The sequence below is a fragment of the Ceratotherium simum genome, chromosome 1 (assembly GCF_057802395.1).
Source record: "Ceratotherium simum simum isolate JZ-2026a chromosome 1, ASM5780239v1, whole genome shotgun sequence".
Classification (NCBI taxonomy): Eukaryota; Metazoa; Chordata; class Mammalia; order Perissodactyla; family Rhinocerotidae; genus Ceratotherium; species Ceratotherium simum.
In genome coordinates, this window is record NC_141900.1 from 72752832 (window position 1) to 72779864 (window position 27033).

Genomic DNA, 27033 nt, shown 5'->3' on the forward strand with positions numbered 1-27033 from the left:
TAACTATGTACCTATGCCTCCTCCCTGAGAACTAGAAATTCAGGGTATCAAAGGAAGTGCTCTGCCATAGAACAGAGCACAGGGTAGTCATTCATTAAATGGTTGTTGAAATCTATTGTATAAGAATCTTTGCATTACCTTTACGTGACTAAAATGATTAGTTCCATTATTTCACATACTTAGCCATAGTAACAACAGCAGCCAAAGTCACTGCTCTACTCAGTATTCATTTCTCCATCAGTCGATTTCCACGTCCACATATTTGCCTACTTAAAATGGTGAGTTATCATCTAACAACCTGTTAATTATATAATAAATATCACAAATGGTTGTTTGTTCTCTAAAGGCAGCTTGGGGAACAATTTATTGTCTTATAATGAGAAAAGTTTAAAAATTTGTTTGAGGACAAAAAGTACTACCAAGTAGAATAGTTTGTTTGGAAATCTTTTTTAATTGTTATTATCATTTAATGCTTTTTGCTTTACAGGTACAAATTCATTCTGGATCAGTGCTTGTGGAACTTTTAATTTAAATTTTCAACTCTGAATAACAGTTGACATTGAAATTGTTCAGCTGTGTTATACAGTCTCCTTTTACAAGAGAAAAACATTGCTTACACACAGGCCACCCACAAAATTTTGCAGAATTGAAAGATCACCTCCCAATTGTTTCAGTCTTTGCCGGATTTGGCTTACGAATGTCCTCACTTTGTAGGTAGAAAGCAGGTAAAAGGTATGTATGTTTATAAAGTATTATTCAAGCAAACAATGTGTTTCTTGAATTTCAGTTTACACATTTCAATATACACAGGTGTTGTTCTTAAAAATATGAAATCAAAGTTGAAAGATTTGATCTATAAAATGTGCTGATAAATGATACTGCGGTAAATGCAAATTTCATGGTCAATACTAAAAGACCAAAAAAGGTCCTCTGCCATTGTCCATGTTTTATCTATTTTTAAAAACCATAGGGGGAAAAATACTCTCAGGGGAAAAAAAAATTGAAGCTTTACTGCAAAAGAAATGAATGCAAGAAATGGCACTTTAAGAGATGTGAAGAGACGTGAAGCATTGCAACTTCATAGCCTGCTAAGGAGCAACAGCTGTACCTAATTTCAACTTGACGTGCTTCAGATCTCATATTCATATAGGTATTTAATGATCCAAACATAATGGTCCTATATAGAATAATTACTTATATGAAGGAGCAAACTTCATACGCATTCCTTTTTAAATGATCCTTCAAGAGAAAAACTGCACTGGCTCTTTGAACAATGAATAGTCTCTTTCACCATTCCAAATGTTTGGGGCTAAATAGCTTATCTTTTAAGAGAGAATAATAATACTGCTGAGGTTACTTCTTTTTGACAAACTCTTTTTGTCTTCCCCCTTCCCAGGATAGCCAGTACAACGACAAAAGGTAGAACGCCAAGCCGATCATTAAGTCATACTGGTAGATGGTTATAAGAAATATCAGAAACAAAAGGAAATAAGGTATTCTGGAGTTGGTGTATTTTGAAAGCAGAGATTCATTGCTTTGAGCTTGACTTCCCTGGGCAGGGAGACTAGTAGAAGCAGAGCCCTCAGATTGCTTGTCACCTGAAGAGGACAGTGATTGCCTAGAGTTTATTAATCCTTCATTTTTATGCCTTGCCTCTTCCATGTTCTCGAAATCTTCACTGATTAAAATCATTGGCCCTGGAGATTTTTCCACACTACATTCTCCTTGTTGGAAAATCTGGCCTATGCATCTTTCTCTCCTACTGCCTGATGTCACTGTTTCTGAACTGGAAACTTCCTCAGGTATAGACCCACGATGAGGGTGCTTTTCAATACCCTGGTTTTCATTTGTTGGATTACAATTATATTCTGATTTACTAGAAATAGATTGGAGAGTCATGGTAGTAATTGTATTCTCTACAGCAATTGCCTGTTCATGAGATGGCACTGAAGTTTTAGCATGGTGATTGGAAATGTGAGAGCCATTCTGAGAAGCCCTATTAGTGTCTGAATTTAAAGCAGAATGAATAACGGCATCTATATCCATTTTCTTTGATAATTCTTGGACCTGCCCACGATCTCTATTTTCTGGAAATATTTTTTTTTCTGTTGGTAACATTGCCAAATGTAAATCTTGTTTTGAGGCTGCTTTTTCATTGCCTGTAATGGCCTGTAAGGATTCTTCTACACATGTTATATTTCCAATGCCACGTTTCTCCCTGTCATGTGTCTTCCCAGGATTGTACATAGATATGGTTTCTTGCTTCTCCATTTCATCTACACGTACATTACAAATACCTAAACGTGATTCCTTTTCAAAATCATTGACATAGATTACACCTACTGTATCTCCTTGACAAAGGGCATAATGTGAATCATCATTTCTCCCTTCATGTGGATCAAACGCTGTTTCCTTTATCTCGATGGGCCTGTCACTTCGTGCTGTCTCTTGAGGTAGCTTAGCAATTATTGCTTTTTCTCTAGCAGACGTGCTTTCTAGAGTACTTTCTGATGTTGTCTTAATTATATAAGCTGTACCTGCTTCTGCTTTCTCAGTAATACCATGATCAGCTAGAGAAGACAATTCACAGCTCAGAGTTTCTTGGCAGGTAAACAATTCTTTTGTAGGAGTAGCTTTCAGACTCCTTGTATTATCTCTTTTTTCCCACATGTCTTCACAATCTGCTTGTTCTTTGATCTGCTCTGTTATATTTGTCTTACTCTCTCTTGGTTCCCCCTGACTTTCCAGAACATTCCAAATTTGTTTATGCTGTGTGTTCTTATTCTGATCTTTAGGATTAATCCAATCTGATTTTTCTTCTTCAACTTGGAAAAGATAAGGATTCCTCCAAACATGTCCATTTCTTGATGAACAACCTTGACCAGATGGCCCTCCTAAAGTAGTGCCTTCACTAGTTGAGAGATTACGCTCTGGGGTTGTTAAAACAGTTTCTTCCCAACTTAGATTTGTCCTTGGTGAATGAAGTGTATCTGATCTGATTGCCTGGGAGGGAATTGTGGTATCTTTACTGGGCAGAACAGTCAGGTCTTTGTTACTAGCTCCAATCCCTTCCACATTTATTTCAGAGTGGCCGATCTTCCTTGCTTGGTCATGTAAGATTGATTGAAAAGTTTTGCTTTGTTTTTCACTAACACCTAAATGTATTCTTTGCTCCTTCACCTCATTCTTACCATTGTCATAATCTTTCTTGGAAGATCCTTTTTCTATTGATTCTTCTGAATGGAAATCCAAGTGGAAATCTCCTCTTAAACGTTCCCAATCTTTTATTTCAATTTTCTTAGCTCCTCCTTCATGTTTTTTATTAAGGTTGTCTGCCATTAGGTGACCTGAGGCGGGACAATATATTTGTACTCTGCCTCTCCCTTGGGCTGGATTAGCATTATCATCCAGTACTTCTTTGCTGCCGATATGTAATTGCACTAATTCATCACTACTAGTCTCTCCCAATGATGGCGTGATTTCTCCCATATCTGAAGTAATTTCCTCTGAAGGTTGACGACTACACTCATTTCCTGAGGAACACTTTTCATTGTGGGAAAAATCTCCCTTTAAGGAGCTTTCTGCCGATGAACTTGGGGACAAAGGCCTTTTAAACAAGTCAGTGTATACTTCCCCATGGATTTGCTTCTTCTCTAACCCCTCGGCTTTATTTGGAAAATCAACTGGATGGGTTGAAAGTGTATTTTTTTCGTCTCTGGAAGTAGTACTTCTTATTAAGTGTTGATTTATCTTAAGGGATAAAAACAACAAAAAAATAATGACCAAATGATTTAAAATATACAAAATGAGTTAGATAGGTCTCACTAACTTGGCTAGTAATTATCTAGTAAATTTCCTTTACTCATTTCATTCGTGAATTTCATACAAATTCTGGAAGCCGGATGTTTTGGGGGGATCCTTGTAGGCTATGACTTGGGAATGAAATTAATAAGAAAAGGGGCCAAAATTAATCACTCCCCTTCCCAGCTTCCAAATATCACATTGTATTATTCAACTATTCTTGCTTGTCATTGCACTTTCTCCTCACTTAGGATATACACATTGATAGCTCCATGCTAATCAATTAGAGAGCAGCTTCCTGGGTGCCCCTTGCTACATTTATACTTGCTGTAGGTGCCCCTAGTACAGTTTCTCTTATTAATATGTTTTCTGCAAAGCCTCTGCAAACTATTAATAGCAAAACGTCACTCAAAGAAAAGTGAGGGAGTTAATGTCTCTGCAAATTCTGTTTTAATGACCCTCTGCCAACTGGTGCTCAAATGTATTTGAGCTCTTCAGTGATGCCAACTGTCAGAATTTAACAGTGAGATGCCTGTGTTTTTTTTTTTTCTCCACATAACTGACATTTGCATGATCTCAATAATTATATGCAAATCTTACGCTTTCCCCTTCTTCTCACATAAGGCTCATGTTACTTGTCAACTGCACAGCTGTCTTGTAAGCCAATGCCTGTGGGTTCCACAGATTTGGTTGTATTTCCATCTATTATAGAGCTTCATTGCTTTATGCATTAACGTCAGCATGGAGCAAATTAGCATCTAAATTACAGCTCCCTGTTCATTTATTGGACGTACAATCTCAGTAACTTCTAAACAAACTTTTATATTTGAGCCTGCTCATTGTAATGAGGTGTATTGGTGAAGTATGTGATTTTTCAGGACCGTTTCATTAAATTCTGTGGTTTGAAAAAAAATGGTGATGTTAACTTTCAGCTGGTGAGAATTCTCACAATGGGTGACAACTTTGTAGTTTCTTAAAGTTGGAGCAAAGTAAATTGCATACTTTAGTGATGCAGCTTCCATATCACTATAGAAAAGGTGGAATGTGTGGGGAAAGAGATGAGGTCTATTTCTTATCTGTTTCAGCACTGACACTTGAAGAGGCAAATGTCATTTTAATCTTAGATGATTATGAATCCATGTATCCTAATGATATGAGCGCCAACCAAATACAGTAAAGGATAAATTGCATTATGTGTCTCATTTACTCCTATTTCTTCCTTTGTGATAAAAATGCTATCTAAACCATCCCCCCCCTTCAAATTCCAAATAGATTGAATGTTCACCAAGTGTGAAATTTACCATAACAAATTTAATACTAAGTTGTACAGTACTGAGTTTGCTTCCTGTTTAAAAAATACAGCCCAGGCTATTTTCTCCGCATTTGGTAATTTAATCCTTCCCAATGATATAGAACTTTGAGAATCTCACAAAGATGGAAGTAAGTAAAAAAAAAAAAAATGCTGCTCAATGCAAGAATCAGATTTGTAGAGCTGGGCAGAACCCTAATAATCATCTAGTCCAGCCCTCTCATTTTACAGACGAGGTTATGCTAAGTGTACACTTGTCACAAAGATTAGAAATGCACATCAGGATAGTGCTACCTCTTCTGTCATTCCTACAAACTATTACTCAGAGCCGCTGGTAAAGAGATAAGAAATGAATGTCATTAATTTACCACTGCAGAGACCCGAAGCAACGTACTGAAATCAAAGTGCCTTGTTGATCAAGCTGGAGACAGAATAGGCTGTGCTTTCACATTTGCAAATTATATTAGTTGAAGCTATTGAAAGGCAGGCATTGCAGCGTCTTTGAAGCATAAATGGATTCATCTTCTCTAATACCGTGGCAACCAGAACACTTACCATCAACTCTAATTCTTTTTCATTATGCTCATCGTGTTCCCTGTTTACATCTTTTACGTTTTGATTACTGGTTTCCAAGTCTTCCTTGTCCTCATGAGAACAAACAATTGTTGGGATATAGGTATCTGAAAAGTTAATATAATTGTACCTTTGTAAAATTGTTATAATTGTAAGCTTTAACAAAAGAGACAGATTTTGTTTAAAAATTAAATAAGAAATATTACCTGTAATTTTTGAATTCTCAGAGTTATCCTCATCTGATGTTACTGATGATTCTTCTTTACTGTTAAATTTAAAACAAAAGGTTATACATTTTTCTGGGACTACATATTTTAAGTGTTTTTATAAGGGGAAACTTCAAACCAATAATAAGCCAAATAAATATAATATAACCTTTCATAGTTTCTTGCATTATTTTGTATATTTTTTAAATAAAATTGATCTCTTAAAATGATGCAACAGTAAATACAGTCGTAGAAAATTTTAAAAATAATTCACGCCACCTCATATTTCTAAATAATATTGTTATTCATATTAAAACTTATATAACCAAAGTAAAAATATATGTAAATGCAGATTATTCCATCACTCATGAATTTAATCTTTTCAAGTGAGGACACTTTTCTCTTGGTTTAAATGATAAAGTTTTATGAACTGACAGTCTATTTGTGGTCGTGGAAATTTCTTTCTAACGTTCCAATTATTAATTTCTTTGTATTCCATTTTATTCAAAATTCTTGCAGTTGGACTGACATAATATTAACTCTCTGTTCCCAGAAAAAAAGAAAAGAAAACAAACTTACTAAAAACTGAAAGGCAGGTAAATTTATATTCAGTTAAAAGATTTTGTATGTGTATTGCCAAAGGCCAATTTTATAACCAAGACTTCAGATCATTTATATGAAAGCTTATATTTTCTTTATTTAAAATGATTTGGATTATGCTCCCTTTTCTATTGTATTCTGCATACTGATTGAAAAAGATAAATAGTTTTTTCCTTCAAATGTAATCTGTTTGTAGTTGTATTTGTGGAATCACTAAAATTTGGATTTGTCCATGATGCTCAGCAGGAAAGATGTTGGTGAAAAAGCCCGCTTTGTGTATAGTTACGTCATAAGTCAGTCTGTTAGAAATGATTGGCCCAGTAGCCACATTTTATTGTACTGTCTCAGCTGAATTTTCTTCTAGTGACTTTTCTCAATGACCTTTTCTGCAATAAAAGAAATCTAGCAAGTTGGCAATGGCTGATAAATTTTTGTCATAGAATCTAGTCTTCACTGCAGGGACAATGTTGATCCAAATCCCAAAAATGCTAATCTTATTTTAACAAATCATAAGAAAATTGTGAATTCTTCCACCCTGATTACGTAAGAAGGTAATTCAGTTTTGTACATATTTATGACGCTTAATTTTAACTTTATCAAAACTATTTGGTACCTTCCAGTGGGTCCATAAATGAAAACAATGTGTCTACATAAATATAATTTCACTAGAAAAATATAGTATTTACATAATTGATACTGACTTAATCTATAAATCTATATTGTTTAATGAGGCCAATAACTATGCAAAGAATTATTTTTGTGGGATCCAATTGCAAGCTGACACATCTTCCCTTCTCCATGTACATAATGTCTATGTGGTTAAAAATATATAAACCATTAAACAGCCTTTAATAGTCCCTGCTTCCTCTTTATTCCTGTAATAATATTGAAAATTTAATTTTAGAGGGAAAATAATAGCCACTTAAAGCCTTTTGTTTTTACCTAACTAAAATGCTAGAAATCATTTTTCTACTTCAATCTCTAAAATAGTTCAATTTTTAAAAAACTATTGCATAAAAAAGAAGTAAATATGCTTTTAACTCATTTTGGGGGCAAATAATTAGGTAACAAACTGTGTATTACTATACTGGTGTCTTACAAAAACATGTAAATACAGAAATGTGGGTGGGGGAAATCTTAGATTCAGGGATAAATGCAAGAAAGAGAAGTTGAAATGGATAAAATTTAAATATTATATTAAAAATCTATGAAAAACACTAATAGAAGATGTGTGAGACACCTACAGGGAAAAGAATAAAGTTGTATCGAGAAATATTAAAGACCTAGAAAAATTGAGAAATATACCATGTTCATAGATAGGAAGAAGGTATTATGAAGATGTCAATTCTCTCCCAAATTGATCTAGAGATTCAATTCAATTCTAATCAAAATTCCAAAGAATTTTTTCACCAAATTTGAAAACATGATTCTAAAGAGAAAAATAAAGGGCTAAAGATAGCTGGGATATTGCTGAGAAATAGCAGAGCAGGGAGAAAATTCTCTACCTGATTTCAAGAGTTCTTATGAAAATTTAGTTATTAAGACCGTTATATTGGTACAAAGACAGACAAACTGACCAGCAAAAAAGGGTTGAGGACTTAGTAACAGATCCACACATATTTAGAACTTTGGTATATGACAAATGTAGCATGTCAGATAGCAGAGAAATAAGGGACTTTTCAGTAAATGGAGATAAGGAAAATGGCTACCCTTATGGGGAAAGATGAAATTGGTACAATGTGTATTCAAAAATCAACTCCAGACAGAATAAGATCTTAAATGTCAAAAACTTTCAAAATCTTAGCAGAAAATGTATGTGAATATCTTTCAGACCTCGGAGTAGGAAATATTGTCCTAAATAAGAAAAAAACTAGTGACTATTAAAAAAAAAAAGATTGCCAGTTTAACTCTATTAAAATTTAAAACTTTTCTTCATTAAAAGCCATCTTTATAAGGTAAAAATATAAATTACAAACTGGGAGAAGATGCTTGCATTACACAAAATCAACACAAATAAGTATCAAGAATATATTAAAAAATTCCTACAAATCAATAAGAAAGCATAAACATATCAATAGAATTGGGAGAGAGGGGCAGGCATTTCACAGAAGAGAAAATAAATGTAGCCAATAAGCACATAAAAGGATGACGGTATTATAAGAGAACAGAGAAATGCAAATCAAGACCACAAGGAGATACTATTTTATACCTATTTAAATTGATAAAAATTGCTATTGACTGCATAAACTTCAACCAACCCAAATGCCCACCAACAGAAGAGTAGATTCAAAACTATGGCATATCACAAAAAAGAATATTATATAGCACTCAAAATTAATAAACCACATAGACAAAAAACAATATGGATAAATCTTAGCAACATAATATTAAACTATGTTAATATTAAATATAAATATTAAAACTTACATCAGAGGATGTTCTCTTTTACAAGGCTAAAAATTACAAAAATAATTTAAATATATATATCAAGGAACACATAGAATATAATAAAAAGTTATATGAAAAGGAAAGCTTGATTTACAAGATTATGGTTACAGCAGGTGGCACAAGTTAGGGGGAAAGAATGAGGAAAGGAAATAGAAGCTGGTATTGTTTTCAGTGGTAGTTTGGCAGGTGCTTATTACATTATTTAAAATATCTAAATAGTTGAATTTTAGTTTCAGATAATTTATTAAGACAACTGGGTTGCTCTCTGGCCTAGATCAGAGGATGTCTATAGATAAAATCCCACTCTGGAATTCAAAATATTTGACATATGACCAGTTACTTCTAAAGAGTATAATGACAACAGCTTTAGAAAATATGAGGAAAAAGACAAAGATCTTGATGGTTGATGATGACGGGGTCCAGAATTATATACAATTGTGATACAAATGAAATGTATTATTGAGGGTTTCTAGTTCTCCCCTTTATGTTCCCTGAGTCCTTTGTGAGCACAGGAGTTTCTTATTTATCTGCATTCCCAGTGGCTAACACAATGCCTGACACATAATAGTGACATTAATGCTGCGGGGTAGATGGACAGCATCCTTTCTACTCTTTCCTTCTCTCCATCTCTTGTCAACATTATCATAACGTTGTTCTTTTCTTCTTTCCTCATTAAAATTTAATTTCAGAAAAGGTTCTAATTAATCAAAGCATGCATATTTTTGTATGTCTTGTAATGTTTAAAGCATCACCCCATCCAAAGTTCAGGACAATGCTTTTAATTATGGGTTTAAATAATTAAACAAAAGATTAAAAATCTTCTAATATAAATTTAGAAATTTAAAAGTCAAAAGGATATGTATTTTGTGGAGAAATAGTTCATTTCCAGCGTACTTTAAATCATATAACACAGTCATTTGTATTATTTAATCATAAGAAGGGTCATTCATTCTTCTAAGAGATATTTTGAACACCCACTATGTGCCATAAATCATAATCAGCACTGGGACATCAAAGATGAATAATCTATAGCTTCTTACCTCAAGGAAGCTATAATGTAATGATGGAAATAGACATATCAACAGGCAATTATTATAATAAGTGATACATATTATAGTAAATAATGGGATATGATAAATATTCTTTTAGAGAAAAAAGAGAGGACAGAAATGAGAAGGGCACTCTGTTGGGGGAATCAGGGAACTTTTCACAAAGGAAGTAACATTGTGAGTTAGGTTTTGGGGGAAGTAGGCGTTTCTCAACTAGAGAAGAATGGTAAGGTCACTTCAGGTGGAGAGAATAATGAGTGAACACAGATTCAAACATAAGAAAGCACAGAAGAAAGAGACTCATCCTGAAACAGTAAGATGTTCAGAGGGCATGGACTGTGTTTTGCGGAAAGAATGCCAAGGAACAGGCATTCTTTATTGAGTGCCCACAAATTTCCAAATGTTGTACTAGATCACCACAATAAACAAGACAGAGTCCCCACACAGCAACCGGGAACCAGATCTACTGAATCAGCATCTCTGGAGTGGGGAGTGGAAATCCTCAGAGATGTTTTAGGTGCACCAGTGTCTGGTCTAACTACACGTATAAAAGGGCAACAGGCAGACACTCTAGGACTCCAGGAAAGTGGTGCAGAAAGTGCCTCTTTGTGTCTCAGACTGTTTAGCAAGTCACAGCCAAGTATGTTAAGGACAGCTGCAGCCCTGTGCACAAAAGAAAATAATTGTTTATGTATCACACATATACCTAGAAAAGAAGAAATACATTGAAGACTAGACCAGTCTGTGTGCCTTACAGAATAAAATGCTGAAACACTGATGAGGTAGGAATTGAAAGGTATTTGTAACCTATCTAATAAATTTCTAAGCAAACAATAACTTGTGTTTCTGAGTCAGCTGGTAATCACTCAAAAATTGAGTCCTACAGACTTTCTACCTCTGAGTCTCATGTAACTTAAAGAAAATTTATTTTACCTTTTATGTCTAATTCCTCGAATTCATAGGATCTCAGATCTGTAAGGGACCTCATACTTGGATAGTCCCATCCCAACATATTATAGAGAAAGAAACTAAAGCCTAGTTAAACAATACGTCAGAAGTCACACAAGCTAATGAGTAGCCAAGCTAGAACTCGATTCAAGTTTCTTGGTCACCAGGTCAGTGTCTTTACACAGAGGGTCAATCTGTGGTGGAAAAGAGCAGAAAGACTTGGATGCAAATCTTAGTCTTTTCTGTTGTTTACCACGTACTAAGCCATGTGGTCTTGGACAAGATACTTAACTTCTCTATGTCTCATTTTTTCCAAAATACTGCCTACTTCTTACACAGGGCAATTATTTAGCACAGTTCTTGATACATGGAAGTATTTAATAAATGTATTACTATCATCACTACTGCTATTATCATTATTATTAGTGACATGTGGTAAATACCACGGTGATTGATAGCTCTACACTAGCAGAGTATCCAATTCCCATGCTTCTCCTTTTACTTGGAATTATCTACATTTTTTAATGTTTAATCCATTCTCTCATATCTTTAATTCACAAGTTAATTTTAAGAGTAAAATTTGCAACCCATAATAGCATACCTCCTTAGTCTTTTTTAATATGCCCTTATCAGAGTACCACCTTCCAAGGAAAATCACTAGATCTTCAGTAAAAGTAACCTTTTATTTAAAAGTGTGCTCTCCAAATACAGTGTGCACAGGAATGCTAATTCACACTTTCTGTTATTACCCGATTGATTTATTCAGTGTCAGGATTTAGGCACAATGTTAATATTACCGCAGTTTCTGGGTATGTGGCACTTCTGCTTTTGGAATTATGCTTAATTTTAACACTGTCAAAATGCAGTAGTTCTAGTATAAGAAATAATATAGTTTTTCCTAAGGTCCTGTAATGCCATTGTGCTAAAAGCCCATATGTCTCTTAAAATATGAGTGAAAGCTCTCAGAGCCCTGTTCCACACAATCTGAGTCTGATGTGATGGAATTACCCAACCAGTCAGGGTAAATGTCAGGATTAGGTTGGAGGCAGCAGAAGTGTAACTCTGTTCCAAGAGACATCAAAATGTTGGCATAAAAAAGGATCATTTCCAAAGTGAGTCATGAATGTTGTATTTGTGTCTCCTTAATGCTCTGTATGAAAGTACTCCGCACTGCCTAAAGAGAACCAGACGTGGAACTCTTGGGCATCACCTCTCACTCTATGATAAACAGCTAAAAAGTAAATGTTGAACTCCTCGAGAAGTTCAGGCCTGTCCTCTTTGTTCAAAGCTTGTGGTCTCATTTGATTTCCTGTACCTCCTCTCCTCAAGAAAGAAAGGAAAATAAATGAATGGAGAGCTTTTAAATTAGAAATAACATGCACCTCATCTGAGATTTTATAAAAGACACTTAAGAAGAGTACACTAGCACCAGCACTGATAAGTGGATATTCACAGAAATACTGAAAACGTTTTCCTAAGGGTAAATAATTACATATTGTGTCTAATTATTTTCATAATTTTATGGTGATATTTCTCTAAAAAAATAATTTCTAGTATTCTGACATTTTATAGTCTTTTATAAGTTGGAGGAAGGAGGAAAGCAGAAACTTGTACTTAACGAGAGGTGGAGTTCATAACACACTAACCAACTACTAGAGCATCATATCTATTCGTTTGGTGTTACAATACTGGTAGTCTCTTGATCAGAAATGAAACCAAAAATAGAAGAGATATATTTGATCAAAAGAGAGACAATTAGAGAGATAAATGTCTAATTACGAACAAAAGGGTCTAAGGAAAAAAATTTAAAGGCATGATGCAGAAGGAATTTAGGATGAAAAGATGAATTAAATTCAATTCCTTGATGATCATGCCAGAAAGGATAACAAAATGAAGACAGTTCAGCATTATTAACAGGGATTGCAAGAAGCAAGAAATAATCTCAAAGGAAAAATCAAGCATTTTTAAATGGCTTGAAATTTCCCTTAAATGCTGAATCTGGAGACTAATAACTAACATGGTAAGGAACATGGTTTTTGTAGGCATCACATTTCTTATCTTCAATGTGAAAGCTCTGGATTAGAGTAGGGATGTCTCACACAATACCCTCACGCTGGCCTACCTCTCCAGCAGCCATGCAAGCACTGATGACAGATGAAGAGATTTCTTTGCTGAGACCAGATTGAGCCTGGTGACCCTTCTCCACACAGCCAGGCAGCCACTACCTGTCAACTCCTTGATTGCTCAAAATGAAACCAATTTGCTCTTCTCCGTTTTGATATTAAATAATGTGTCTTCCAGTTTTAGACTTCTTTATTTATGTAACTAATAGGAATAGTCTATGAATATAATTTTGAAATGTTTAATTTGGAAATTTCTTAAATTTTTTCGCAAAAGAGATGTAAATGTTAGTAGGATCAATAGAAATAACTGTTAACTTAAAATTGCAATACAGTGAAAGATAAATTCTTAATTAAGTCTTATGGTCAGCATTATTAGTTTAAATTGATTGAAATCCTACCTGCATACTTTGTGAGCCAGTCTTATATTCTTTGTCATATAGATTACAGAATGATTTATTTCCACATTATTTTACTCATGTCCAGGTAATACTTTTCAAATAGTGGAACATTACCAATATCTACAACTAATTAGGATAAACAAATGTATTGGATAATATATACTATACAAGCTAATTTATTACTTTTAAAATGTAATCATAAACCATGGCAAACCACAAGCCCCTTGAGTAAACTCAAGTGAACTGCTCAAGCATTCAAGTAACTGAGAACATACCACAACATTAGGAATAGATGGTTTTATTCAATCATTTACCTGTTTTCCATAAAATTGAATTACTATATTCTTAAAAATCTTCTCTATTTCCATTTCTAAATTAGAGCATTGCCCATTGCCTCAGCGCTTGCTCTTGAAAATGTACTGAAAATAATGTTACTGCTCCTTCTTGATGCAGGAAATTTCAATTACAGAGAAAGAAGTGGCTGAAAAACATAACCCTGTTGAAGCATTCTTTGCTAAGTTTCTTTTCCGAAGTTTTTCATTTCCTAACTCTTTATTTCCTACCAAGGATTGCCCATTCAAATGTGCCTCGACATATCAACGTGGTACCATTTCTTGCTCACTTCACTCCACAGGAATCAGGGAGAAAAAGACTATTTAGATTTTATTCTGTGATTGAATCTGGGCACCACGTGCAATTTTGTAGAGATGTGTACTTTCTAAAGAGGCACTAAAATGTGAGGATCTAGAGCATAATTAAGTAGAATCTTGGAGGTCCAAGTGTGAACCAAAAAAAAATTGTAGGTTGCTTTGGGACATGTAATTACAAGCAGAATCCATGAATTTTAAGTGGAAGAAGACTTATAGGTAAACCTGGCCCAAGGGAGTTCTCTGCCACAACCTGCCAATTATATTCTATCAAGAGAGAAATATGTAAATGTTTTCAAGTGATGGATACGAGAAAAACTAAAGAATACACATCAGAGAGATATCAGGGAAAAAATTCTTAAATTTATTGGCCTGAAGTCCTTATTTTACCTGAGTTCTTAAAGGAAGTAATTGTCTCCCATGGAGCAGGTGGGTGACAAGTAACTAGTGATTGTCCAGCTGAGGATCTTGCTACCTCAACAGTCTGGCATTCCCATTCTTCACAATTCCTCTGCAAAGTGATTGCTAAAAGTTTTATACTGCCTCCATCCTTCAAAAATTATCAGAGTATTATGTCTATTTTTTTATAAGCATACTAAATTTCAGGCATTATTTTTTTATTAATAATATTGAGTGGTTTGTGGTTTTATAAAATGTCATCACAGTCATGACAACTGAGCCAGCTAACTGCAGTTAAAGAAATCTTGATGAAACATGCTTTCTCTGTGGAATCGATGTACAAGTATCACCTAAGTTATCTGGTTTGTTAAACACTGAGATTTGACACCCAAGCTCTACAGCGTTTGGCTTACATATTGTTTTGAAAAGTGTTTTAAGAAAAGGGAATTTAAAATGTAAATTGATATTCCCGGTGTATGTTTAGAAGGGTTATGTTTGAAAGGGTTAGAAGAGGAAGCAAATACGAAGGGTCATGCATGAGACTTCCAGACTTTGAAATCAAATCATCAGAAGGGACTGTTGTCGAACTGGGTGACAGGTATGAGACCAGAGCACTGACCTGCAGCCACCCACCTGAGCAGCTGTGCCCTCTATTGTTCCTCTAGACACTAACGTTTGCATGTGGTTGTTCATTTTGTAATTTTTTATGGGGAACAAAGTGCCAAACTTCAACATTTTCCTCAGTTTCTGTCCCATTCCTGTCTCTTGACGAAGAATTTCAAGCATATATCAGTACTCTTCCCTTTATCTGGAAAGTAAATCAGGTGAAATGGTGTATAATTCAATAAAAATACTGGAAGAGCGATTCTTCAGTATTTCTTATAGGAAATCATATGTTTTATGTTTTTGAAAAATCACCAGATATCTTAAATATTATAGCTGGGACCAACAAAAGTCAAAGCACGCCAAAGCAAGTTAGAAATGTTAAAATACCCAGCGCCTTCCTGTGACTACTTTTAAGTAAATGTTAATTTAAAAGCTATGAAGTCATTTTTTTAGATCCTGGCACCATTTCTTTATTGCTATGTAATTAATATATGTCTAGTATTTCCTCTAAATTTTCAAATTTTTGATACTATCAGCTACTGCTTTTTAGTTTTAATAAATGTTTAGTAACCTCTATGAAATGAAATCTGTTGGAATTCATTTCCAATTTCAAGCAATTCAGTTTCACAAACGTTTTCAAACTAGCTCTTCTACTTATGCTAATCACAGCATAAATTGATATATCAGGGAAAAGAGAAATATGGTAAATTGGGTTGGATGGTTTGTGTTAAAATCCAAATGAGAACCCTATTATCAAACTGGATTTGTATTTAACTGCATTTGAAAAGTTTTCTAGGCAGACTCAGTAAGTCTTAAAGCATTATTTCTAAATTTAATGCTTTTGTGAACTTACGTCACATTAAAATCATCTTAATGCACCTTTTTGTCAATTCTTCACAATAGTATTACAAAAGGAAGGGAGGAGAGGATACATTTAAAAAGCAAATGAAAAAGAACTCAATGGAAGCATATTAGGCTACCTGTTGATGAGCATGTAAGAGTCATTAATATGCGGATCATTGACATGATAGGCCATAATGACTCCTCCAGGGACCTTTTCAGTCTATTGTGTCAGAGACTAGTTAGGGATTCATTAACGTGAAGACTCGTGACTTCTTAATATGCAAATTATTAACGCAATGCACTGAGGCATACCTCACAAGCGTCCACATTTTGTGTTACACATTTTCTTTGCCAACCCTTCACCCACCCCTTTTGCGAGCTATTTTCTTTCTTCCACCTTTTGTTGCAGATTTCTTCACAAAAGATTCTACGCCCATGTGGAATCTACCACTTCACATTCCAAGACCTCCTCCCCTTCCGCCCATGCTGCTTTGATCTGAGGCATGTTTACTCTACAAACCTCTTGAACACTGACTAAATCAGTCAAATTTCAGCACGAAATTTGACGTGATCCTTTCCTCCAACATCAAACTGGCTAAAGGAAGAGCAACACGAGCAAATTACTTGTTTTTAAAAATGAGACTCTGAGTCGTGAATAGGATAACCAGCAGTTGAAGAATTTGGACTGAAGGTGGGTGGGAAAAGAGTAGTGGAGTAGACAAAAGAAAAGGAGAGCAGAGAAGGGCCCGAGAGAGAGAACATAATTTTAACAAGTGCAATTAAACCAAGTAAGAAGAGCAAGTATTCATATCAATGTAACACGTTAAAGCAGGAAATGGATTTAAACCGCATAGTATCTGGCATACAGCAAGTAATCAGTAAGTATTAGCTATGATTATGTTGACTTTTTGCACTTATACAAAAAGATGAAGTTAATACCCACATTCCCCATCGAAACAATAAGAAAAATGTTACAGAGTGAAAGTTGTTCAATCTTTGGTTAACATAATATGAAGAGGGAGATCAAACTTATATTCCTTATTCCTGCAGCAGAATTAGCTACAGAATTCATGGAAAGGTACGCTAGTAATCTTTTGAAGCTTATCCACATACTATGTATGCAAAATATGTTATAATATAACTTTTCATCTGGGACTTTATATGCTATCTATATTCTTTTCTTGCCACTTTATTTCTCTAGTCTCATCTAAAATACAATGCCGTCATTCACAGTATTTCTCTACCAAATTTCAGGAGAAACAGACCCTTATTTCTAAACTTATAAACTCCATAAACCCTAAACTCTGTAGTGGGTCTATAGAAGTCTTTATCTATTTGTCACGAAATGCTTGTATCCCCATACGAAATCAGTAGTATAATTTTTTAAATTAACAGCTTTATTGAGGTATACCAAAAAATATATACCAAATATTATATACCAAAAAATCCACTCATTTTAAGTATTCAATTCAATGATTTTTAGTATATTTACAGAGCTATGCAACCATCACCTAAATCTTATTTTAGAACATTTCCAGCACCCTGAAAAGAGTCACAACTCATTCCCACGCCCAGTTCTAGACAACTGCTAATCTTTCTGTCTCTACGTATTTGCATCTTTTGGACATTTCATATACCTGAAAAGGAAATCATGCAATATGTGTTCTTTTGTGTCTGGCCTCTTTCACAGAGTATAATGTTTTTCAGGTTAATCAATGTTGTAGCATGTATTAGTACTTCCTTTTTGTTGTTGAGTAGTATTCCATTGTATAGATACACCACACTTTGTTTATCCATTCACCAGTTGATCGGCCTTTGAGTTGTTTCCACCCTTTGGCTCTTGTAGATAGTGCTTCCGTGAATATTCACATACAAGTATTTGTGTGGACACGTTTTTATTTCCCCTGGATAGATACCTAGAAGTGAAATTGCTGGGTTTACGGTAATTCCATGATTTCAGTTTCTCAACATCCTCGCCAACACCTGTTATTATCTGTCTTACTGATTATAGTCATTCTAGTGGGTGTGAACTGATACTTCATTGTAGTTTTGATTTGTGTTTTTCTAGTTACTAATGATGTTGAATGCTTTTTTATGTGCTTATGGGTCATTAATATATCTTCTTTGGAGAAATATCTATTCAAATCCTTTCCCCATTTTTAAATTGGGTTATTTGTCTTTTTATTATTGAGTTGTAAGGGTTCTTCTGGATATGTCACTTATTATATATGACTTGTAAATATTTTCTGCTATTCTGTTGGATGTCTTTTCACTTTCTCGATTGTGTCTTTTGAAGTGCAAAAGTTTTTAATTTGAATGATATCCAAGTAATAAAATTTTTAAATTAGCTTTAAGGTCTTTGCTACATTAAAGAGATCTACACAGATTTATTTGATTAAAACTCTTTAAATAGGAGGCAATATTATTATTAATATAAATAATCTTTATAATACAATTATCACACACAGCTAATTATACATTCTTGCTCATGTTAATTTCAATACTAAATGCTAGAAAACATCCACCACCATATAGTAATTTCAATACAAAATGCTAGAAAACATCCACCAGAACCAGGTCCTACCCAGGTTCTAGATTGGAGTAGATGTAAGTAGATTCAGAGATGATGCAAGTGAATATAGATTCAAAGAAAGAAGTCCAATTGATTTAAGAAGCTTACAGTACTAACACCATCTTATTTTCTCTGGAGCCTACCACTGGAAGAGATAGAGTAGGCAGGGAGGAGCTCATCAGTGCCAAGATGACTTTCCTGGTCATAGGCTTTTGGATCCCTGATTAAATAGAACAAAGTTCATTACCAGGAAATCCTAAAAAGGTGAAGTAAGAAGGGCTCACTAAAATAGACTATGGTTGGAGATTAGTACAAGAGCAATATGGTACATGGGGAAGGATGAACCAGATATGAACCAAAAGGCAAGGAGCAGGTGACTGAAGAAGTTAGATCACAGACTGGCACTGCTAAAGAAGTCAGGTACAAGAGCTCAATTCTGCTGAGAAGTAGTTACATTGCTAAAGATGGGGATCTCTGCCACACTTTTAACAAGGCAGCACAAGACTCTACAGTCAACACTCTGAACACTGCTATCAAGTGAGTTTAAAAGAACTCAGTCCTTCTATTCATCATGCTAATTCAGAACAATGTTGGAAAAAATTCAATGTATATTTATTCAACAAATATTTAATATGTGCTAGGCATTATGCTAGAAGTTAAACCACTAGCACAAGCCAAGATTAAACAAACTCTGCCTTCATAATGTTTATAGTCTAAAGAAAGATAAATGCAAACTAGCAGTTTAAAATCACAGTTGTATCTTTCATGATTAGGGAAGCATGGAGTCCTACAGAAGAAATAAGAAAGCTAACCCAAACTCTGGGAAAAGAGGTGGCCAGGGAAGGCAATAACAACTGTGTATACACATGGGCTTGTAAAGACAGATCAGACTGGAGGAAGGTCAGATCCTGTAATATGATTTAAAAATCATATTAAAATGTTTGATATTCTGAATCATAAAATATATTTTTTAAAAGGAAAAATGAATACTTTCTAAAAGTTTACTTCATTTTAAATGGAAATTAACTTTACCATGCTGTTTAATGTGCCCATTTCCTCTTCCCCAAGTCATCAGAGGGGCAAAAGATCTTTAATAAATGCCTTATTTATAAAGCTTATCTTTTTTTTTTTTTTTTTGGTGAGGAAAATTAGCCCTGAGCTAAGATCTGTTGCCAGTCCTCCTCTTTTTGCTGATGAAGATTGACCCTGGGCTAACATCCATGCCCATCTTCCTCTACTTTGAATGTGGGACACCTGCCACAGCATGGCTTGATAAGTGGCGCATAGGTCTGTGCTCCGGATCTGAATCTGTGAACCCCAGACCACCGAAGCAGAGCATGCAAACGTAACCACTATGCCACCAGGCCAGCCCCAGTGTGAAGCTTTATCTTTTGTATCTCATCGTCCCACAGTCCTTAATGTTGCTATTATTGCTTGAAAATCTCTCATGCCATACTCACAAAAGTGTTATTTCATTTAGATTTACTAATTTTCCTTTGTTTAAATCATATTATTCTTTGGTGGATACAGAGACTAAATGATTTTCAATTAAAAAAAAAACTATAGCTCAGAACACTTGTGTTAATTTTCATGGTTATTAGTCATTCTCAGCCCTCGTGCACATCAGAATCATCTGGAGGGCTTTTTAAAAAATACCTAAGCTTGGGACCTGCCCCAGACCAACTAAATTCGAGTCTTTGTAGTGGGATCTGGGTACAAATGTCTTATTTTTTCCTTTTCTATGTGCAGCCGAGTTTGAGAAACCCTGAGTATACTACTATTATACTCCAGCTTTTACTATGTGAAGATATGGTCATTGTGAAATTAAGTCCTTCAGTAAAAACACTCTGTTATTAAGATTTTCGATTGGGGGTAGGAAGGAGAGGGTATACATTATCAAACAGGCTAGCATTAATGTAACTTTTATATGGATTGTACTTCTGCTTCTGTTAGGTCTATAAAGCAATTAATTTTCATTCATCAAGGGGATTACCTATCCATACTTCAGTGAATTTAACTTTGTTTTTTTTTAACTGAAAGGAAACCTAGATGCCATTTAGGAGAAGAGACATTCATTGTTTATAAATTAACAACTATATTGCTCATTATAAAACTGATGGTGTTCGTGAGGATTTAGACTTAGGCTAGTAAAATGTTTTCCAATTGTACTGTGTGGCACATTGCCCAACAATTATTGTAAATGCAAGCACCATATAGTATATTTCCAAGGATACTAGTAGGTTAGATCCCATAAAAGAAACAATTAGAGTCTTGAGGTGAAAATAATAGAGATGAAGTGACAGTTATCGAAAAAGGCAGACTGTGCAATTTAATGGTTTAACTGTAAGTTTGTGAATAACTCTGATAGTTTAATGTGTTTGGAGTTTATTATATGTGAGAGAATGTTTCATACAAAAATACCAAATCGCATATACTCTGGTCTTCTTTTTTCCTGATTTGATGATAAGTGACGGCACTTGTAAGATTAAGCTCGCCATCTTTCAGAATCATCATTTTCCAGTGGTTTGCTTGATTTATATGTATATGATGTTATTTTACAAAAAATATTTTTTTCTCACAAGTACCAATTTACATAAACTCATCCAATATGTACAACGCTAGTATTCTATATTCAAGATAATCAAAACATTTTGAAAATAAAAATAATGATAAATACAATTATTTAGTGCTTTTTAAGATAACTCAAATGTGGAATTTCTTCTTTGATTAGATTAACTGTAGCCCAGCTCCACCTTCATTAAAACAAAATCGCAACTGGGGCCTTCAGTGGAAAACATAGACCTAAAAGACAGGATACGAGGATCCAGGCAACCAGAAAGCAGCCAGAGAAAGGAGACAGGGACCCTAAAAGAGCAGGTGTCAAAGACAAACTGCTGATTGCATGTTCTCGTCTGTGCTTTTCCTGCACTCCCCCTTTCTCTCAGAGACCTTGTGGGTAGTGACTGGTCCTCTGGGAAATAAGCCCAAGAGTCTAGAGACCTGAGCATGAGAACCCAATGCAAACAGGAAGGGAAGGTCCTTCACTTGAATTTGCTTAGAGTATTTGCACTGGTTGCTTCGTTCAGCATGGAACTCTATTCCCCTAGATTTCTTCATGACTGACTTTCTTCAAGTCTCTCATCAATTGTCACCTTCTAAATGAAGTGCAATCTTTACTCCTTATTCTTCTTACACCTCTGCATTTTATATTCTCAATTGCGTTTATCATCTTCTAACATAACTTACTCATTCTTTATGTTTATTACTTATTAGTTTTTCCTCCGTTAGAATGTAAGCTCCATGAGGACAGGGGTTGTCAATTTTTTGCTGTTGCATCCCCAGTGCTTAGAACAGTACATGGCACAGAGTGTGTGTTCAACAAATATTCGTTCAATGCATGAAGATGCTTTATTCATTTCTTCTAGTCACTGATTTTCTTTTTTAACTCCCTATCAATGCACAAGCTGAAGGGCATAGTAAGAGCTTTGCTACTGATATTTTGAAGGTTTTTTCTCTCATACTAACCAATACCCATACTCTCTCAATCATGAGGTGATTGGTATTATAGAAGAAACCATTCTAGTGTAATTTCTATATATCCATTCAAGAGGATAAAGACCGAGATGCCTAGACTAATCTTTTTCACTAAGTTAAAGCATAAACCTTAGATTTTGAAGGAAGAATTTGATCAAAACTAATTACAAAAAGATATTTTCTCTAAGCACGACCAGATTAGTAAAATGAATCATCCATGAAATAAGTATAAAAATATCTAAATATCTGTGCCTTAATACATCTCTGCTTACTTACACTAAAGATGACCTGGAGCAGAATTAAATAATTAATATTGATAACGGGAAAAGGATAAAACCTGTTTTAAACATTCCAATATATAGAGACAGAAAGCAAAAAATGGTTCTGAACATAGAAAAGATTATTTAATCCATGACACACCTCAAACACAATCATAAGTATGATGATATTCATAAATGTCATAAGCAATTTTTCAAGGCAATGAAGAATCTTTCATACAACATCATTAATGGAAAGCATCTTAGGTTAAAAACATTGGGGAAATTATACTCAACATTTACAATTATATCAGTATCCCTTCTTACAGTTAACAATCTGGGTTCATACTTTTCTCTGCACTTTAATTTATCCTGCATACTCTTTCTGGATAAATGTAACTAAAATACTACTTGTCCTTGAGCATAGAGAATAAAGTTACTAGCAAGACTGTACAGTTATTTTTCAACCTTGTTTTTCAAGTTTGACTCCTACAATTCTTTCCACACCAGGCAGTCTGATTGACTAATACAAACTCCAATTTGTCCTTTACACTGCCATTTACACAATTATTTTTTACTCTATGTAAATGCTCTCCTGCCCCTTCTCCACCTACCCAAGTTTTACCGTTTCAAAGTCAAGTTCAATTCTTCTGTGATGCAGTGCCTAATCAGGGCATTGTGCAGTACAATCATTTCTCTAATGCCTATTGCTCTGTATCTCCTATGATCTCTTCTGAGTATGTGCCTTTCCATTTGGCGCATACTATATTGATAACTATCTTCTCATGTATATAAATATTATCCCTTAACCAAATTAATGCTTGAAGATAGAAGCTGCCTAGGAGAGTTCTACATACAATAAGAACTCCATAATTTCTTTATGAATAATTGGCTTATTGAAGCACTATGGTTCAGAGCCATAGGGAATTAGAGACCTTAATTCACAAACTTAGCTTATCCTCTTATATACTTCCTGGACTTGATCAAATAAATCCTTTTTGCCTAAATTTATCCTTATGTGAAATGGGGCTGGCCTCGCTTACTACAATTTATAAAGGAGGTCTAATGGGAGATAATTTTATACCACTCAAGAAATAATAATAGAGGGGCTGGCCCACTGGTGTAGCGGTTAAGCGTGCACAGTCCGCTGAGGCGGCTCCTGGGTTCTCAGGCTTGATCCGGGCGGACACCCACTCACCGCTTGTCAAGCCATGCTGTGGCAGCATCCCATATAAAGTGGAGGAAGATGGACACTAATGTTAGCCCAGGGTCAGTCTTCCTCAGCAAAAAGAGGAGGATTGGTGTGGATGTTAGCTCAGGGCTAATCTTCCTCACAAAAAGAAAGAAAGAAAGAAAGAAATAATAGTATAGAGATTTAAAATATACATTCTTTAAGTTTATACAAGCTAACTTATTAAGGTAGTAAAATATTATAGAATTAAAGTTGTTTATAGGCTATAGTCCATACATGAGATGAGAGTCCCACCTGGTTTTGTAGCCAAGTTCTAACAAATGTTACAGATCCTTAGATACAAAATTAGAAGAATGAAAGGAAATTGGTCCAAAATTACCATAAGTGGTCAAGGAATTTTCCAGGAATTGGAGAAATACACACACACACACACACACACAATTGACCCTTATAATCACACCAACATAATTTTGAAAAAGATTTCCAAAAAATTAATTTCCTTAGAGGTTACAATTCATCACAGACCAGTATATTCTATCATACTAAAAAATATCTCTCCAGGTAGCTCAGTCAACAGCTAAGCCTTCCCCAGAAAACGTTCAATTCAGGCTCATAAGTAACATTTTCAGTAACCTATCCACATCTGCATATGGAAAGTTAATTGGATAACAATAAATGTAAATGATAAAAGTTTAATTTTCAGCTAATTTCATTGAAATACTTCTGATAAAGTGAAAAATAACTATTTACAAATGCCATGCATTACCTACCCAATAATATATTTATACTTTGGGTGGAGACTCCAGGTTTTGTAGAATAATGTCCTTTAGGATACTAGGAAAATTATAATAGAACTCTTAATGCAAACTATGAGATGTGAGTTGAGGATAGTGACGTAAGAGTTAATTGACATATCATTATAGGTGGGATATACTATTATTTTTGCCATATAAAAATATATTTATGCTAATTGCCTAAAAACATATATTTGTTTCCAATTCTTGTGCCATAAAAAGAAAAATAATATAATTTAAGAAGTTTAAAAAGCATTATAATATGTCTGATGATAATAGTACTATTTCCATTTGAGTTTGTTAATATTTTAACAAAACATTTTAAATATATTTTATATTCTACAAAATCAACAATTAGCTACAAACTAGAAAATTACCATTGCTTAAAGTTTTCAAGAGTAAAAGCTTTTGCCTATCAGAATAAACACAACTGGACTCCTCTTTTATATAGTTTTAAAACATTTGAACACAGGAATATGGGAAGTCTTCACATACTTCCTGTAACTTTTCTTTAAATCTAAAATTATATCAAAATTAAAAAATAGTACTTGATAGAGTATAGCAGATTTATCATATTACCTTTTTGTAGGTTTTAAGATTAAACATTTAGATGCATTGCATTGTTCCTCTTTAATTGTTTTTATTTTTGTAGTTTCATGTAGGGGAAGACCAAGACTCTGCAATCTCAAGACAGAGATGACAGTGGTATACAACTTAACAGTGTTTAGGTCAAGGTACACAGGAGGAATCTACACAGTTTAGGTACACAGCAGACAGGACAACAGCCACGCTCAGAATCCACAGGTATCAGAATCAGTGAGCACCACAGGAGCAGCAGCAGCACTAACAGGAGTACTGGTCCTGGCAAGAAGAAAGAATGAATGACTCATTTCTGATCAGTGGACATACAATATCTGCCTCTCTTCTTTTGTTATTCAACCTGTTGAATTTTTCTGGCTCTAGTCCCACTGGTCTGGATCGTGGTATGAAGGAAGTAAAAGGCTGCCCAAGGAATATTTCTTTTATTTGAGATGTTAAGATTACTTGACAATACTGAAAAGTAACATTGTAGTGACTCAATGAATCAGCTTTTTAGAAGACACAAGAAAGAAGGAAAGACAATGAGTATAGTATCTCACAGTAGCCTAGATTTATTTTTCAGTTTGATCTTTCATTGATACCTTGGTAACTGAAAGTAACTGTCTAAATTTAGACTGTTTATAAGAGGTTATAACGGTTAATGTGTTCTATTGTATATTTAATTTTGAGTCAATTCAGGTAACAAATATGTAGTTATTGCAGAGACAAATTTTTATCTGTTGTTTTTATAATACATAAATATGTGTTTTTGTATATTCTATTATATAAGAATATTATATATGTATACATATATAATATATAAGACATAGTGGGACTTGCTTCTGCCCTTTCTAAAACATATACATATATATTTTGTATATTCAATTATACATTCTGTTCTATTCTTAATTTTTAAAATAATTTTTATTTTTGTTCAAAGGAGTCGTCATTGCCTCTATGGCCATAGAATATAATATGGGTGTAGAATTAATAGGAGTTGGCAAAAGAGAAATCAGTTATTATGTTGAAGTTTCTTATTTGCATGACAGGAATGATGACTGTGACTTTAAACAAAATATAGACTAAAGGAAAAGGAATTAGGATTGGGGGGAGAAATGGAACTTTGGTTTTGGACATAAGGGAATTAGTTTGCCACCTGGATATCCAGATGGAGATGACCAGAAGGCATCTGATTTTTAAAGATTGTGAAAACAATAAAAGCACTCATCATTAAAACTATAATAGGCATAATTCATTCTTTAATTGCTCAGAAGGTACTTTTTTGGATTTTACCAGGCCTGAGGGTGATCAGTGAAAAAACCGGTTGTCTCCAATAGATATTTTTTTTCAGAGCTTTTTATATGCAAAGCCCTGTGTTAGTCACTGGGGAGAATATGCTTGACTAATACCCTGTTCCTGACCTCAAGGAACTTGCAGTCCGGTTGGGAAGGTGGCACACAGTTTTTTTTAAAGTGCAGGAAAAGGCCACCATTGTAAATGCCGCCATTGTAAACATTCTGACTAAACAGATGTAGAGGGCCTATGACAAAATTACTCTTCCTTCCAAACATAAAAATATCTGATAAATACTAAGTCTTTTGCTAAATGTTAATTTCCTTGTCTATAAATAAATTGCATCAGATGCAAACGTGGCAAACAGCAAGTCTTTCATTTGAGGAAAGTTGTTTTAATTTGTACCCTAGGAATAGCTACTCCATGGGAAAATGTTGCCAGAAATACTGGTAATTTAAAGGAAGCATAACAAAACAATGAAAGGGCAAAAGCAAGTCCCATAATATGGAGAAATCAACAATAGTTCCTGTTGGACTACGTGAGTTTTACGAGATTTGTAAACAAATGTCTTGAACATCCACATAACTAGCACTGTCTAAAAACTTAACTGGTTTGCCAAAGTTAGCTTGGAATGAGATATTACTAATATAGAAAATGTGAAATACTAGAAAACATAGGAACTATCAGAAGAGTGTCTTTACTATGTGTATTACACACACACAAAAGAGACAAAGTTTATGTGAAAAGCTCATATATAGATATGTGTCTGTGTATTTTTTCCACAAAACAAGCAATGCATCAAGGATAATTTGAATGTAGATGGACAGTATTACTTATATTGCTCTTTATGTTCAATTTACTA

The 27033-nt window shown here is 34.4% G+C and overlaps 1 protein-coding gene across 1 annotated transcript in view; it reads right to left on the reverse strand.

The window, feature by feature from the left end:
- Positions 1 to 441: 441 nt before the first annotated feature.
- Positions 442 to 27033, reverse strand: part of PPP1R3A (protein phosphatase 1 regulatory subunit 3A) — a 36208-nt gene continuing 9616 nt past the window's right edge. Inside the window, exons 2-4 of the mRNA XM_004418801.3 lie at positions 5890 to 5948; positions 5666 to 5790; positions 442 to 3750 (exon numbers count right to left, since the gene is read on the reverse strand). Coding sequence (XP_004418858.2) covers positions 1354 to 3750; positions 5666 to 5790; positions 5890 to 5948 — 2581 coding nt within the window. The 3' untranslated portion in view covers positions 442 to 1353. The remainder of the gene's footprint in view (positions 3751 to 5665; positions 5791 to 5889; positions 5949 to 27033) is intronic.